Genomic DNA, 17,840 nt, shown 5'->3' with positions numbered 1-17,840 from the left:
TTGTTTCAACAGACTGTTAAGTCCACAAATAAAGCAGACACCTGCTAAGAGTCCTGGGCAGTGAAGCTGTAAACATGCCCTGATGTTACACTTAACTTTAAAGGGTAAGGGAGATGATCATCTTAGCTCGCTGGCTAATTAATATGAAGACAACACGCGGAGTCAACGAACCATGCGGAAACACATTAGAGGTAAGTAACGTTTTCTCATGTCAGGTCTTCAGGATGTAGTAGTGACGCACACAGTAGACCATGAAATTGCTTTTGTAGGAGCATAGTAAACACTGTATGCTGCTTGTTTGTTTCGTATGAGTTAAACTGTTGCTGCGTAAGGAGACCAGACCTAATCCGCGCTTGTCCTTTCGCTCCCATCTTCTCTGTAGCTCAACGACGCGGCAAAGCAACTGATTGAGACAGACAAGGCCCGCACAGCGGCTGCCTCAGGCTGTGACGTTCCATTACCACCCGACACCAGCGTGACGGTCAACGTAGCCCAGTGTTCCACATTGAACAGCGCAGGAGCAGTGAGTGCCTTCCAGCGGCGTATCGATAGCAAGAAGAATGCCAAGAAGCGCCATTCCTTCACAGCCCTGAGCATGACTCACAAAGCCTCTCAGGCCATGAACATCCGGCACTCCATGGAAATTAGCGCACCCGTCCTGATCAGTTCCAGCGATCCCCGAGCGGCTGCCAGAATTGGAGAATTGACGCATCTTTCCTCCAGTGCTCCAGCCCAGGTAATTATGAAGACATTTTTGAGTTATGTTTGGTCAATTGGTTGTATGATGTTGGTAACATCTGAGAGTCTTGGTTGTCAACTTCCCTTCATAAGCCAGCAACGATCTATGTAGAGCGCTATAGGACTGGTTGGCAGGACATGTCTGTGTATAATCTGAGAGAGGCGAAAGATCATAATAAGATGCTGGTCAGAGAAAATATAGTGGTTGGAGAATGGTTCTGGTGAGACAGAGGCGTGTGCACCATCAGAGGACAGCTTTGGGTTTGACACCCAGTATGGATAAATCTGTGAAAGTTGGTGTGAAATGACCAAGGGAGCTGACCTCACTGAAAACCATGAGCGGCTAGCCTTCTCTAGGGACAATTCTGTTTTGATGCATGCGCTGATAGCTGTATGCAATAAAATAAACCATAATCCGACAAATCAGGTCCGCAATGAGACTCATATTTCACAGTGTGAAATATGGAAATTGAAAGCAAGCCATGAAAATGAAAAAAACTGAAGTAAATAATGTATGAAAATATTAAAAACCCTGGATAATGTGTTCCAGACAATTCAGAAACACTCCATATCAGTTGAGAGGAGATGGACGAAAAAGAGACACATTACATGAACTGTCTGAGAAGAGACAGAAGGAACAGCAGGCAGAACAGGATATGAAGGAACTAGCATGGTTCATGGTAGGGGCTCAGCAAAGGCTGAAAAGGCTGTCAAGTTTGAAAAACCTTTGCCTGCGAGGGACAGTTTCTGCTACAAAGGTTTGCCCACAAGATTTACTGCAAGGCAATTCTTTTTTTTTGTTGGTATTTTGTTCCACAAAACCTATTATTTACCGGATGCTTTCTGTATATTTTTTCTATACCTGTAAACTTTGTGAAGTTTCTGCATCTTTGCACATCCTTCGCATGCTTGCGTTGGATGAGAATGGAACCATACTTTAAGCTCAAAATGTCAGGAATGGGTGTTGTAAGGAGACACATGTAGATATGTTTCGGCTTACAGTGGAGAGGGCGGGGAAAGGTGCACAGCTAAGAATCAAGTGGAGTCCTAGGGCTTGTGATTGAGGGTTACTGACAGCTGAAAGAGGGTTCCAGAATAAGTAGTAGCAGAATTGCAGATATATCTGAATTAGCAGAACTACGAGAGAATCTGATATTAGTGGGTGGTAGTACGTTACTAGATTGATGGGCATTATAGGAGATGTAGCAGGGTCCGATTATTATGTTTAGGATTGAGGACATTAACCACTGTAAGAGGGATCCGGAATGACATTTTGCTAGAGTTTGGTGTTGAGGTCAATCGTCAAAGCTATGAGAAGATCAAGTGTTTGGTGTGCTAGAGTGAATCACCTAGGGCCCGATTCACAAAGGTAAAATGAAACGAAAGTATAACTTTATGACTTTCGGTATTCACAAAGGGCATTTACTATTTGTAAATCCCCTTTTTGAATGGGGAACATCCTTTACAACGCGGATGTTACCCCGCAGTGCAGTTATGACGCGTCTTTTACAACGCAAGTCGTAACCACGACTTGCGCTGGAGGGCGCTCTAGGCTAAGGAATAGTAGATTTACTATTCCAACACCTTCCCTACTGTACGTAGGCTGGTTTTGGAATAGTAAATTAAACTATTTCTAAGTCCAGCACCCCTACAGCACAAGTCGTGGTAACGACTTGCGTTGTAAAAGACGCGTTGTAAAGTACCGCGATGTAATACATCGCGTGGTAACAACGTACATCCTTTTGAATACCAAAAGTCGTAAAGTTCAACATTTGGTATTCACAAAGGGCATTTGTGAGTAGTAAATGCCCTTTGTAAATACCAAAAGTCGTAAGGTTAGATTTTCGTCTTAGTTTACTTTTGTGAATGGGCCCCCTAGTTTATAGCAAATTGGTGAATTAATCAAGCTGATGTAATGTAGCAAGTGCAAACCTGCACCTAAATCTGTCCAATCAAAAAGCCTAGATGGATAGACCAACAAAGTTGGGTGGCCACAAAATACCCTCTCTCGCTGGCATCACGCATCTTGGCTTAACCCTCCAAAGGTTATTGTGCAAGCAATGTTTATACTGGCTTGTCAAGATCTGTTTATTTTCTCAGCATTTCCTAAATCTTACAAATCATGTCTTTCCTGTGGTTATTCAGAAAGTATTGTGTCAATAGTATTTCAACTAGGCTTCTGCAAACAGAGAACTCACACCTGGAGTGATGTCAGAGGAACTATTTTTTTGTGTGTTTTAAAAAAAAAAAACGTTTTATTGTTTAGAATTTTGTACAGCTTAACCCTTCTTGGCAGCAGCCTTTCTCATTGCCGACAGGACGCTGCTGAGCTCTTCCCTCTTTCGCTTGGCACGAATGCGAGTACCAACCTCTTTCTTGATGAATTTAAGAGCAAGCTTGTCCTTGGATACTTTAAGCAAACCCATGGCACGCCTCTCATAGAGAGTGGAGCCACACACTTCACAAATCATGTCTCTGCCAAATTTGTTGTGTTTGGTCAAACGCCCTCTCCTGCCGCACTGCCTGGGTTCAGACACATTCTTGGTAATTTGGTGGCCTCTGTTAAGGCTAACGGCCATAGGATAGCGGCTTGCCATAGCTGCACTCCATTATGGCGGACACACTGGAAGGGCATCAGAGGAACTACTTTGTCTCTAGTATTGCAGCTGGGCCACAGCAACTTGTGTATGTCACAATTTTCACTAAAGTCTCTTTTCTAAGCTTGACCTAGGAACTGAGCTATTCTCTGGGGTTCTTATTAATTGCAGCTGAGGTGTCCTTATTGGGGCTATTGTATCACTAAAACTGAATTAATGATGTCTTCTCCAACCATCCTGGGGTATAGGAAGTTAATCAGGACTCGCCAACCACTTTTGTTTTGGGCTTTTCTTTCAATATGACTCCAGGAGTAGCCCATATCCTTGAAGTCAGCCTCAAGACCTCAGCACCAGGTATTTCTTGGCCCTCTGCTTTTCCTTTTCCAATGAGGGTTCCAGGTTAGGGCTTGCCTGGTTGTATGTGACGCAGGCTTTTGGAGGATGTGACCTTTCCAGCCCCAGCATCTTTTCAGGATTTTTTATGGACATGGAGTTGGGAAGTCTGCTGCCATGGATCGTTGTTGCTGAATGGTTTTGCCAGTGGATTTGGAGGAGTTTCCTCAGACAGGTGTTGATGAAGACCTGGACTCTGTTGGTGGTGGTGATGTTGCCTCCAAGTTTCTGCTCTATAAAAAAGACCAATTTTATATTGGTGTTAAGAAGCCTGATCTTGGGGATCAAGGCCTACCTTGTGATGGAGGAAGACATGTCTATCTGGGGTACCAGCTCCCCACTTGCCGTCTTAGTTTAATTCCAGCACCGGAGACGAGGAGAAACTGCACTATCAGGTGCCCTGGCCCTGCGACATCCCCAGACACCGGGGAGGTGAGCCCAAGCACAGCTAACAAGCACTGAGGTGACCCTGGCGGCACTTGGCTGGAGAGACATACGGTCTGACTGCCATCTTGTGGAATGGTGATCCCGGGACTGGTGGGTGGAGCAAGGGTCTTAAAACCTCGCTGGCATTGCTGCAAGCCTCCAGAGCAACCTGAGAGACAGCCCTGCTCCCGGTAACCTCCCCTGGGACTGGCAGTGCCCCTGGATCCGCTTGACCTCACCTGCAGCCTTGGGGCTGGTTGGAGCTGCCATATTGCAGTGGTCTGCGCGGCGGCCTATGTGCTGTGTAGTTGCGGTGCCAGGGCCTTCTATCTTGGCATAAGGACTGTGTAGTGGCTTTCCCGGTTATTCCGAACCCCCATCTAGCCATTGCATGCCAACTACACAATGAGTGGATTAAATTTCCCAACATGCCCTGGGACGAACCTGACACATGATCCAGCCACCTCCTTGAACACCAGCGATCCCGAAGTGGACGGGCAGGATGGAGGCTCTACATCATCACTCATTTGCCATGGGACTACACCACACTCTGGTTTGTGCTCCCTGTCTAGAGTCTGCCCCCCGCTGGACTGACAGCTCCCATGAACATGCTTTGACTTGTCAGCAGACCCAGGGCAGATTGGTGCCGCCATTTTGAACTGGCCCACGCTGCGGCCTGGGTGCTGCATGGTTGCGGCACAGGATCCTTCTAACTAGGCACAGGCAGTGTGCTGTGGGCCCCCAGTCCTCCTGGAGCATTGCCTTGCTACCGCCTGTCAACTACGTAGCGGTTGGAGTAAAACTTGAGGACTTGCCTCTCCCTACCGCTGGAGGCATCCCTGCTAGTGTTGCCTCTGCACCAGCACTTCAACTCGGAGGCCGTCCAGGACTTCTGGCTCCGGCTTTGCAGTGCACACCTAGCGTTCTGCCCTATGGGCCCTTCAGCCTGGTGAGTGCCTCTACTTTGACTTGGGGCCAGCAGATGCATTCACCTGAAAGGCATGTTGAGGGCAGATTGAATAAAGTGGTGGCGAACATGGTCACTCTGCAGCGGGCCCCTGGGCTCCTTCAGTCAACCTGCGTTGGACCTTTGCAATCTACTGCCTTCACTGCTTCTGGGTTACTGTGTGGGGCAGTCCTCCCAGCCTGGTTCTAGACTCATCGTGAGGGCACATTCCTATGAACCCCCTTTCTCTGGCTGAGGCGGTGACCTATTGGGAGGGGTCCTATGTACTCTGTGTAAGCTCTGGGGCATTAAACTCTTTACATCGCCACCGCCAGTCCTGTGCCATACATCATCCTGTGCTCTGCCTGTCCTTGCCTCCATTGAGGGTCGGGCGCCAGGCGGTGACCTCCTGCCATGGCCCTGGGACTCACCTCGGCTCCGCCACCGGACTCTTGTACCTCTTCGGGGGATTGGCTCCTTCTGCTGCTTCATGCACTGTGTGGGAAGTTGGGTGCTGCTACTGAGATCTGCAGAATTTATCCATTTCCAAGGCCTTTCTATAAAGGCCAACCCCCAGGGCTCCTGCACATACTGGGGAATCATGCGTCTATCTGTCATGCCATGCAACAGATCTGCAAAGCACACCTTCAGTGGCCAACTCAGAGACAATCCAGTCACCACCTTGTGGCAGAAGTTATATTCTGTAAGCATGGACCCTTGCGGCACCACTCCACCTCTGACGATGCTTCCACTGTGCCTATCACACAGCTTATATGAACAAGTTCCTCCAGGAAATCAGACCGGAAACAGGCTGTATCAAATCGGATGTAAAACCCGGCATGCATGAGCTCAAATGAGAGGTAAACAAAATTGGTGGGCATTTGGATAACCTGAACCTTTCTGTAGATGCCTGCTCAGAAGAACAGGAAGCACTATGGGGTCACGACTTTGGAGGAGCAGCAAATCAAATTGCAATTGAAATAAGGTGACTTAGAAAAGCAGGAGGAACAACATCCACATCAGAGTCCTTCTGAGAGAGGTGGAAGCCTCAGAGCTGTAAGACCTGCTGTAAGGGTGACTTATATATGCCTCTGGCAGCACTGGCAGGCCTGGCACACCGGGATGTGTGCCAGGTCGACTATTCACTTTTAGTTGCACCAAAATACGCAGGTTGCAGTGGCAGTGTGCATGTATTTGGCGAGGGGTCTCTTAGGGTGGCATAATACATGCTGCAGCCCTCAGAGACCCTCTCTGGTCACAATGCCCTTGGTATCACTGGTATCCTTTACAATGGGCTTACATGCGGGCCAGACATGTGCCAATTGTGGAAACAAAAGTACAGTTTTGGGAAAGAACACTGGCACTGGGAACCTGATTAGGAGGGACCCAGTGCATGTTCAGTCAAAGCTGCATTCAGAGTCAGGAAAAAAGTGGGCTGTAGCCATGCCAAAAGGAGCTATTTCCTACAGATATCCTGTTGAAATTGTTAACATTTTAATTCCCACCAGAAGTTCTAGAAAAAGAAATTCAATATGTTTCAGAAAAAATCAGACCTCCTGGGTCTGTCCCCCATGAATAAGTGTGAGGGCTTGAAAGGTGAGAAGTCCAAGACTTAGCTGTCAAATGGTCCTTTATTTTTTAACTGACATCTCTAGCCAGCATCGCTTTTTAAAAGACCATTTGTATACCATAGCAAAACAAAAGAAAAGTAATTTTTACCACGCCTACTTTATTCTGATAATAATGAAATGTCACACAAATTGTCACATAGTGTATTTTAATGTCACTGATAACCAGTAGCGACTTGTGGTGGGAGTGCTGGTTGAGGTGGGGCGGGGGAGGCGCAGGGTGGGGGGTAGGAAACTACGGTATATGGCCGAACAGAGGTATAAATAAATAAAATCAATTTCATTGCGTGCGCTGCCTTGCCAAATCTTTCTCTAACTCAAATGGTCAAAACACAAAAAATACATTTAGAATCATTTAATAGCGATTATTGTTTTAGTACAGGCAAGATCACAACACATCACAGTTCAGAGTCAAATACATTTCAATTCAAATACCTGGTGAGAATGAGAGAAAGGGAGAATATAAAACGATATCATATTACAGATTATGAATCATACAAACCAAACAACAGTTGCAGATTGTCAAGAATACGGAGACTCAAGGTGAGCCCAAAAAGACACTAGAGCACAGCGTGCAATAGCCGGAGTCATTTAACCCTTTCACCAGCTGGCGAAGTGCAGGAATTCAGGAAAGTTCAGTTCAGAGAAAATCTAATTTTAGTCCAACAGCATGCCAGGCATATAGGAAATTTCAAGAATAGCCAGCCAGCCGAACAGTTCTGTTCCCACAAGGCAGTTTTACTTCCGATTATGCATAGTTCCTTCCCACAAATGTATCCTTTATGCAGTTTTGCACAATTTCCATTGATCAAAGTCTATAGTCTGTCCATGGGGTCATCGTTAAATTGGTAAATTGATCCGGAAATTAGACGTAATAACATTATCCGATGTTCATCCTTTTATAAAAAGTTCACTCTCATTCCTCCTCGGAACTAGGGGCTAGATATAGGTAATTCTATTTTACCACTTCTTAAATACCGAATTTTACTTATTCGGTATTTAAGAAGTGGTAAAATAGAGGGGGGGGGGCATGTAGGTATTTCTGAATCGGTAAATACCGAATTGTTAAGATTCGGTATTTACCGATTCTGTAAATACCGATTCGGTAATGCCCATTGATTCCTATGGGCATTGAAGCCCATAGGAATCAATGGGCATTACCGAATCGGTATTTACCGATTCGGTAAATACCGATTCCAGCAAGGGTGCAGGGGTGTCACTTTGACACCCTCTAGCACCCCAAATACATGCATGTGAGCCATGTGGCACACAGACATGCCCTAAGGACATGTCTGTCTGTCACATGGCATAGGTGTGCATGCACACATGTGCATGCACACCTGGATTCGGTATTTTACCACCCAATTGGATTGGGTGGTAAAATACCGAATCTGTAAGGCCTTTGGGACTCAGAAGAGTCCCACCTACATTTGGATTTACCGAATCGGTAAAATTACCGATTCGGTATTTTACAAAATCGGTAAATTTACCGAATCGGTAAATTTACCGATTCTGTAAAATAAAGGCCCCTACATGCCAAATTCTAAATACCGGTCAGTAACGGCCGAAATCGACCGTTACCGGCCGGTATTTGGGCTCCTACATCCGGCCCCTAGAATTTAATTTGTAATTTATCATGTCTGTTCCCAAGCGCTCTCTTCTGAGCTTGCAGCAACGTTGACACAGTGTTGTACTAGCAGAGAGAGTGTCCTTTTTTTAAAACAAGAGAAAGAAACTTTAGCAAAAAATCCCACAACTAGTAGTGAAGTCATGTCAGCTCATTCCAGTCTTTTTGGAATGAAAAAATGAAAAATGCATTTTAATGCCTACACTGAAGCCCTATTAAAAACATTAATATTTACTGAAACGGTATTAATCTTTCAAACATTTAATTGAATATAGATGAAGCTGTTTCATTTGTGATTAATATTTCTTCATAACAATTAATAATCAAACACCATTTTTTATCCCCTTAAGCATTAACTCATTTGTGAAATCATTTATAAGTGAACAAACACATTTTCTCTCCACATTTTCAAATTGCAGGTTTCCATGATAGTATTGCTTCATGAACAAAAGTAATTTTCTCGTTTTCATTTTTAACATCTAATGTTAATCCACTTTTGCTACTAAATGAGTACTTTTTTAACTTTTTATAATCATTTAGTTAAAACATACATCATTACGTCACACATTTTAGCATTTATAGGTTTTCATAGCACATATGCTTTGTGAACTCATTAACATTATACATTTTTCTTCTTCTCTCTCATCAACAATTTTCATCTCAAACTAGTTTGCAATCACTCTGCATGCTTTTTGATGCAGATTACATTCTCCTGTGTTTTCCAATGCAAACTGTCAGTCATGTCTTTTTTAAAGTATGTATTAGTATCATATTATTCAATGAGTAGGAATTGACTGAGTCAAATCATACCAAGATAATGATGTTCCATAAAGGGCGTGGCTTAAATATGCGCATGGTAAAAATCTGTGCTTAGCATAGTGTGCCGCCTGGTATTTTGCTGCTTCTGTTATTGCATCCAGATATATAATACAATAAGCAACATTACACCTACAACCAGGGCCAGCTTTAGGGCAGTGCGATTGGCATGGCTGCTCTGGGCACTGACCTGTGCAGGAGGTGCTGACCTCTATTGGTGGGGGGGGGCACGCTGTGTTTAGCAATAACTTATGATTGGAGAGATGAGGGGTACTTTTGCCAGTGGTCATGAGGGAATTCTAGGAGGAGGTTCTGGGAGGGCGCCAAAAATTATTGTCACACTGGGCACCACCAGCACTAAAGCCGGCCCTGCCTACAACAAATCAGGCCTATTGACTTTATCAATGGGTGTTAGTTGTGTAAGATAAATAAACAACAACTCTGCCCATGGCCTGGAGCAAATAATGCTTATGCGACCCCGGTGTGCAGAGCACCAGCACCCAACAGTCACACATAAGCACACTAAAACCTGGAAATGTCACACATTAACTCACTGGAATTTTGGCAGCAATGCTGTAAGTTTATTATGCATCTATATTTAGTCAAATTGAAAGATCTTGAAAAATTCCTGACTTAAAGTACTTCAGAAATCCAGCAGTGTCTACTTATAAAACATGTAATATTCTTTTACTACACCCCATGAAACTGTGGCAACAGTAATTAATAGGTAGCATCGCCTATAACAAGAACCACTGGTGGCTTTGAAATGAAACGCCGCTGCCTGGAAACACACAGCTTCGCACAAACCTTTCTTGAGAATTTGCACGCGCCATCCTGGATGGCGGCCATGCTGAGTTCTGCCCATTAAAACAGGAGGACTCCTTTCTGTTAATGGCTGTCTTTTGTCCATCAAGAAGAGCATTTCAATAGCTTTCAGGATGGATTACACCTAACAAGCTTTTGGAGAAGTGGAGCAAGCCTCGTAGACGAGCTCCCCGACACAAGGCCAAGAAATCCCGATGACGCTCATGGCGCTCAATCCTAAGATTGCCCACCTAATATCGGTTTTAATTTTCTACTCATTATTTTCTTCCACCAACTTGAATAGGTCATGGTGAGCAGTGGGGCGGTGGGGCAGGGTGGAGGGGGACGCAACAATTTTTTAATTTTCCCTCGTCGTCGTCTGTCGAGTCCCCTCCCCCCACACAACCGCTCTTCCCTGCACACGCCGCCCCTAATGGTGAGATTCAATGCAACCCGGAATCAACGTCTGTCAGAAAATACAATTTGTTCCAAGTATGTCAATGCAACCCGGAATCAACGTCTGTCAGAAAATACAATTTGTTCCCAGTATGTCAGCGGGTGTCTCTTGCGATTGTAGTACTCCTGCCTTACTGATGAATTTCAGGAGTAAGCTAGGAGAACTCCAGGATTACGCCTGGAACTGAAGAGTAAGTCATGAGTAAGTCACAGCAAAATCTTTGTGAATCCGTCAAGTATGAATAATGTCTAAAAGCAGAATGAATGGCATTGCCTCATCTACTTGCAGTTTTGTAAGTAAAGAAGAGAGCTGGCAGCGGCAACCCCAGGGGGCACTGGGGCCATACCTTTGATTGCGTCTATCAAATGTTTCTGATTACGTTTTTAATTAATAAATCCTCAGTTCTCTTTGAAAACAACTCACATCACAATAAGGTCAATCAGGACAAACTTGGGCTTCTTCTATACAGCCACAAGGCCACAACAATGAGTGCTCTAGTTGTATTGCATATTCTTTCAATGTATAACCAAAAAAAGCCTCATTGTCACTATACTTGGAGAACAAAATACATACCAGCGTTTTGTGATTAAAAGGCAGGGCTTTAAGTGGGCCGGGTCCTGTCAGTGCTCAGGAATGGCAGCTCTAAAAACCAAGTGCTGAGACGTATATCTATCAGGCTCTCCATTTTTGCCCTCAGGTTGAAAAAAAAATCTCAACTCTGCAGCAGTATCACCCTTCACTGCCTTTGATGTAACTTCAAAGAGACTCGTTATAGTTCTTTCACAGTCTCATTATTTCAGAACTGAAGCATTTTTAATATTCTATACAATGAAGCCATAGTTGTTGCTTATTTATCTTACACAACTAACAACCATTGGGAAAGCCAATAGCTCTGACTTGTTGTATGTGTAATGTTACTTGTTGTATTATATATCTGTATGCAATGACAGAAGCAGCAAAATACCAGTCATGCGGCACTTTATGCTAAGCACAGATTTTTACCTTGTGCTTTTAAAGCCATGCCCTTAATTACATTGGGCACGCCCCTCGGAGAGACCCCCTGGTTTTTCATTCCACTTAAAGCCCTGTCAAATGAGACAGGATTTTGTAGGTTTAAAGCCATCAATTAGCATATTTATTACTTTACTTGAAATCAGTAGAAATGACTGCATTGCATTTGACAAGGCTTCATGAGAATCAAATGACATAACATAAACGAGGGCCTTTTGAGCACTGCCGGTAGTGTTAACCTCAGTGATAAATACCTACATCAGCACAAAAAACTAGGAAACTGGATATGTATAACTAACTCCAGTAGCTATTCCTAGTTGTACATATCAAGATACTCTGCAGCTCTCAAATGGCGGCTGGTACTTGTCTTCCTTCTCAGGGAGCTGGGCTCCTCCTCCCAAAAAGTCTAGTCCGCAGTATTGGAAAGGATACATGGACATGCTTTATTGGGAAACAGGGAGGGGTATTCATGTGCTCCATCTGCCTCGTAGGCCATACAGACTTATAGGCCCCTCAAGTAAAACAAATACATTAAAAACTATAAGTCCTCCCTCCCTCTACACAAATAAACCCAATGGTTTTTGCCTCCAATGGCTCCCCCACTGTCCCACTTCTCCAGACTAATTAATCTGTGCCCTTTAACTGTCTGTACTGCCACCATCAGTGGTTGAGGGAGCTATCTACTTCAACCACAAGTCAGAATCCAGCTCCCTCCACACCAGTGACTAATCAACACTTAAGCTGGACTGAAATTCTTCATTATAAGTCACTCATATTACTACCCCAAGGCTATTCTGTGCTGTCTTGATGATGTATATAAATATATTTCAATTATGATGTGCTGAGCTCTGGAAACATGTCATAATATTGTTGTATCCTTATATAATGTATTATTCTTAGCTTGTTTCATGTTTCTTTATGGAATGTGTGGTACGTGGGTTCTTAGTGTCCTTCTGACATTCCAGCTGGAGGTTCCTTGGAGTCAGTTGGTGATTGTAGCTGGTCTATGAGGATGCACGAATGAGCCTGCCCCTTGTACTCACGAGGTTATACGTGAATTAAGAAGACATAACCTAACCTGTTCTTTTGCAACTAATTACAAATATGCAGTGGTACAAATCAAGAAGCCCTGGTTTGTGTGCTAGGGGCCCTTGATCATTCTTTGCAAAGCATCTTCCTGTGCAATACCTTAAAACATCCATAAACTCAGCCGCCCATGTTCTCTTTTGTACTTTTCATCATGTGTACCCCCAGTAATTATGTTATACTGAGGTCCATCTCATTCTCCACTGTATGTTGGTCACTCTGGGACAGAATTTTTTTTTTTACAGTCCACTCACTGGTCTCAGCTGTCCCAGATGCTGGCCTACACCCATCCCCCCTCTGAAATCACCTTAATTGTATCACATGCCCCTCTTCTTCTCCCTCAGTTCTGTGTATTTATCGCAAGGACTTCACGATGCCTTCTCTTATTTTTCACACAAATCAATTTGTTCCTTTTTGTAGCCAGTTTTGAGCTCCCCCAAATGAAGCTGTCCATGTCGCTCCCCACATCTCCCAATTCCCTTGTCACTCATCGAGTCATCTGGTCCTCACCAGTTGTGGACAGTCCTTCCTCTTGCTGGTTCTCTGCTCATTTTGTCCTGTGTCCTTTTACAGTTTACCACCATCGCCACCATGCCCAGAGTACTATCTCTTCTCCTTCTCATGTCATCGCTGGCTATATGTCCTTGTGCCTGCACCCACTGACTCAGACCCACTCCAATATTGTGTCCCCCCCCCACGCCTTATCACTTCTCTCTTATTCCCACACCTTCAAAATGGACCACTTTCCCTTCACCCCAACCCTGTGTTACACCCTCCCTAATCCTCCAAGCACTTTAACATGTCTCCAACATCTCCCCCACAGCCTCCTCACCAGGTATTACAAATGTTGCCCTTCCTTTTGCCTTGTCCAAAGCAACGTTCTCCTAATACACCCAAGCGAGTACCCTTATCATCATTTTGAATTTACCAATCACCTTGGAAACTCTCTCTTGCTCAGAACAAGCCCTTTTCACCTTAATAACCGTGTCTCTGAACAAGTAATTTCCAGATTCATCCTAGGATGGTGACACACCAGTCATTTCCATCATCTCCTCTTCTCCCAACAAACAGCCCTGTGCTGGTTGCCTACATCCTTGGTGATGCTGTCAATCCCCTTCCACAATGACCCTACCACCCTTTGCCATTACCTTTCTTTTCTTCTACACAGTAGGCATGCTGAAATTGACATCATATTCTCCCCCGGGACAGCCACCTCTAACTGCTCTCTACAAACAACATTCTTTCTAATGGGAATGGTTCTCTGGCATCCCCTCCCCTTCCAAATCCTGGTTACCCATTTTTAGTGAGCCTCAAATTACTCTTTTCCACTAGGAACTCGTTGTTTGTCTTTTGTATGTGCTCTTTGCTATCATTGTAGCTCAGTACTGTAATCCATCAGTTCATTTTTTCTTTCTTTCTCTCCCTGTTTCTTATCTTAGGTGGTTTATGTACCATTATACTATTTGATCCCATTTTAATATATGATATGAATAATGCAATTCAGGTGTTTAATGTATTATTGTATCATTTAGTTTTGTTTCAGGCATATGATTGATTGTCCTGATGATGATCCCATATTAACAAGGGATCGAAACGCTACCAACATACATTCTGACCTGCTAGACTATGTATAAAACTTTCATTTGGGTGCAGAAGTGAACTTGTTTCTTAAATAAGTGACCCTACTAATGTACATGTTCACTGGTCACACTCTGCCTTGCTTGTATATTTTCTATTTTGTTTGTTCTGTTTTGGGTTTTAACATCTGTTTGGGATTTACTCCAGCAGGGGTATAGTCCTTATATGTTTTTTTGTTGTTTATTCTGGAAATGAATTAAAAAACCTTTTTAGTCATTGCAACAATCCATGGAAATCATTGTTTTTTCACGAGTATTGCTTACTAAAAAATAATGCTTTGGGACCATTTATCCTTTAATCGTTGCTGTATCCCAAGCATTGTTTATAGGCCCCTCTGATACCCAGCTTCCATATTCCTACTTAGAGACGCCTATCCTCCTGCCAATCTCACACCAGCCCTCGTGGACCTTGTGGCCCACTTGACCGTCCTGTCATTACTACCATCTACCTCCTGTCGCCTATTGCCCCTCTCCAATCTTATATCTTCAAGTCTCCAAGTGGCCTTCAGGGGCCAATAGGCCTCCTTAAAGGTGCTCCATCTATGATCCCCTCATCTTTGCATCACAAATGGGAATATAAACGTATCCAACGCATTCTCCGGCAATCACCTCCTAAACATCGATTAACACCAATAGCATTATACCACCATCATACTAAGGCAATTCAATGAATGTCAAATCCTTATCCCACATTAAACAGCGACTTGCCTTAATGTTGGGGAAGACAACTCTCACAGAAGGTGGACTAAGTATTTTCTATCCGAGGGTATTGTTTAATGATGGTAGTTACGTGTATTGCACTTACAGATTTGTTACTTTCAGCAAATGGAAAAGGGTAGAATTCAATTTTAGGCTGATAGACCACAGTTAAGCTTCTCAAAATATCTCTTTAAGAAACAATGGGAGTGTTCATGGGAATTCAGGCTAGTTTCAGTAGTGTTTGTGGCAGCAACTTGGATGTGTGTATTTGTGCTTTTATGAACTATGACATTTTTTCCATTAATTCTCAAAATATTATTTAAAAGTAAGTTATTTTTTTACTCCAAATGTACCTTTTTAACATTATTTGAATCTTTGTTTAATAGTTGGTAGATGGCGCAATAGAGAATAATTGCTTATCTGTTTAATGTTCAATTGAATTATTTTTAGGAGATTACTGTAATTAAAATTCTGTAAAAAAGAACAAAATGTAATACGGAAAAAGAACACTGTTGCTGATGCTAATGGAGTGAATAACTCCGTTAAATAGAAACATCATTCAGCTTTTAAGAACAAACACCCAGATATAGCACAGCTACATGAGATACACTAAGAATAAATACGAACGCTAGCCGCATTAAGAATGGAAAAGGAAGCCATATTAAGAGGAGATTGAGTTGACAAACTTGCGCTTCGTAGCCACAATAAGAGGCGAAACTCCGAGTGGCAAATCTTATATACACAAAGGAAGACTTGAAATTACCAAATTCTAATTCAAATAACGAGTCCTGTGATCACAATATTCCCCAAATGGGTTACTGGGATTTCTATATTTATGAACAGAACTCCACCAGAGGTATAATCATTATTGATGGCCTTTTTCCATTTAGAACCTAACTTAAGGTAGTGTGTTAGATAGATCAGAATGACCAGTTTTTAGACAATGTGGGTGATGGCATGCATCACTACTGAGAATAGGCTCATACAACCCTGGCAAACCCTTTACCTGGACCAGAACATTATTCAGATGTACCATGTTACTTCTTATGTGCATAATTAATATCAGTGAATAGATGTGTGGTACATTCTGCAGCTACTCTATTCTGGCAGATTCTGTTGAGTGGGCTTTCCCTCAGGAACTGCAGCACCAGCCTCTGCCCTCACAGTCAGGTAAAAGGAGAGGCAGTGGTGCTGAAATTACGAGGGCCAATGGTTGCAGGTGATGGAACAGAAGGAAGGATACAGACACCCACTATAAACAAGCATTGGAAATGCAATAGGTCTCGCATTAGAAAAGTTGTAGTTATTGGTCTTGTAAATGCCATTTTTTATTTATTTGTTTGTTTTTAAAATTGCTAAATTGATGGCTTTGTCATTTACAATGCCAATAGTTATAACTTTCGCGAATGTGACACCTATAGCATTTGGAATGCAACATATTTTGTATTTACGTCACTTAGATGGCAGCTCTGGTCGTTAGGCCACATCTATAGAGAGCAGGAGAGTGCAGCAGGGGAGAGAAGCACAGCAATGCAATAGGTCTCGCATTAGGAAAGTTTGAGCTATTGGTATTGTAAAGGACACATTTTTTATTTATGTGCTTGTTTTGAAAATAGCGAAATTAATAGCTTTGTTATTTACAATGCCAATAGTTTTATCTTTCGCAAATGTGACACCTATTGTAACACAATAAGTGTTGTGAGGGTGAGTGAGGGTGAGGGGTTGAGGGTGAGTGAGGGTGAGGGGTTGAGGGTGAGTGAGGGTGAGTGAGGGTGAGGGGTTGAGGGTGAGGGGTTGAGGGTGAGTGAGGGTGAGGGTGAGGGGGTGAGGGTGAGGGGTTGAGGGTGAGTGAGGGTGAGGGGTTGAGGGTGAGTGAGAGTGAGGGTGAGGGGTTGAGGGTGGGTGAGGGTGAGGGTGAGGGTGAGGGTGAGGGTGAGTGAGGGTGAGGGTGAGTGAGGGTGAGTGAGGGTGAGGGGTTGAGGGTGAGTGAGGGTGAGTGAGAGTGAGGGTGAGTGAGGGGTTGAGGGTGAGGGGTTGAGGGTGAGTGAGGGTGAGGGGTTGAGGGTGAGTGAGGGTGAGGGGTTGAGGGTGAGTGAGGGTGAGGGGTTGAGGGTGAGTGAGGGTGAGTGAGGGTGAGGGTGAGTGAGGGTGAGGGTGAGGGGTTGAGGGTGAGTGAGGGTGAGTGAGGGTGAGTGAGGGTGTGTGAGGGTGAGTGAGGGTGAGGGTGAGTGCGGGTGAGTGAGGGTGAGGGGTTGAGGGTGAGTGAGGGTGAGGGTGAGTGAGGGTGAGGGGTTGAGGGTGAGTGAGGGTGAGGGGTTGAGGGTGAGGGGTTGAGGGTGAGTGAGGGTGAGGGTGAGTGAGGGTGAGGGGTTGAGGGTGAGTGAGGGTGAGGGGTTGAGGGTGAGTGAGGGTGAGGGTGAGTGAGGGGTTGAGGGTGAGGGGTTGAGGGTGAGGGGTTGAGGGTGAGGGGTTGAGGGTGAGGGGTTGAGGGTGAGTGAGGGTGAGGGTGAGTGAGGGTGAGGGTGAGGGGTTGAGGGTGAGTGAGGGTGAGGGTTTGAGGGTGAGTGAGGGTGAGGGGTTGAGGGTGAGTGAGGGTGAGGGGTTGAGGGTGAGTGAGGTGAGGAAGTGAGGGTGAGTGAGGGGTTGAGGGTGAGTGAGGGTGAGTGAGGGTGAGGGGTTGAGGGTGAGTGAGGGTGAGGGTGAGTGAGGGTGGGTGAGGGTGAGTGAGGGTGGGTGAGGGTGAGTGAGGGTGGGTGAGGGTGGGTGAGGGTCAGTGAGGGTGAGGGGTTGAGGGTGAGTGAGGGTGAGGGTGAGTGAGGGTGAGGGGTTGCGGGTGAGTGAGGGTGGGGGTGAGTGAGGGTGAGTGAGGGGTTGAGGGTGAGGGGTTGAGGGTGAGGGGTTGAGGGTGAGTGAGGGTGAGGGGTTGAGGGTGAGTGAGGGTGAGGGGTTGAGGGTGAGTGAGGGTGAGGGGTTGA

At 44.7% G+C, this 17,840-nt stretch overlaps 1 protein-coding gene and 1 pseudogene across 1 annotated transcript in view; one reads left to right on the top strand and one right to left on the bottom strand.

Annotated features, from left to right (window-relative positions):
- SH3RF3 (SH3 domain containing ring finger 3) overlaps window positions 1-17,840 on the top strand; it is a 786,031-nt gene that overhangs the window by 284,425 nt on the left and 483,766 nt on the right. Inside the window, exon 4 of the mRNA XM_078658954.1 lies at window positions 383-736. Within this exon, the coding sequence (XP_078515080.1) occupies window positions 383-736 (354 nt within the window). The remainder of the gene's footprint in view (window positions 1-382; window positions 737-17,840) is intronic.
- Window positions 3,018-3,335, bottom strand: LOC144773214 (large ribosomal subunit protein eL36 pseudogene; annotated as a pseudogene).

This window comes from Lissotriton helveticus, chromosome 8 (genome assembly GCF_964261635.1).
Source record: "Lissotriton helveticus chromosome 8, aLisHel1.1, whole genome shotgun sequence".
NCBI lineage: Eukaryota > Metazoa > Chordata > Amphibia > Caudata > Salamandridae > Lissotriton > Lissotriton helveticus.
Note: the sequence above shows the minus strand (reverse complement) of the source record. Positions and strands in the feature narration are given on the sequence as shown.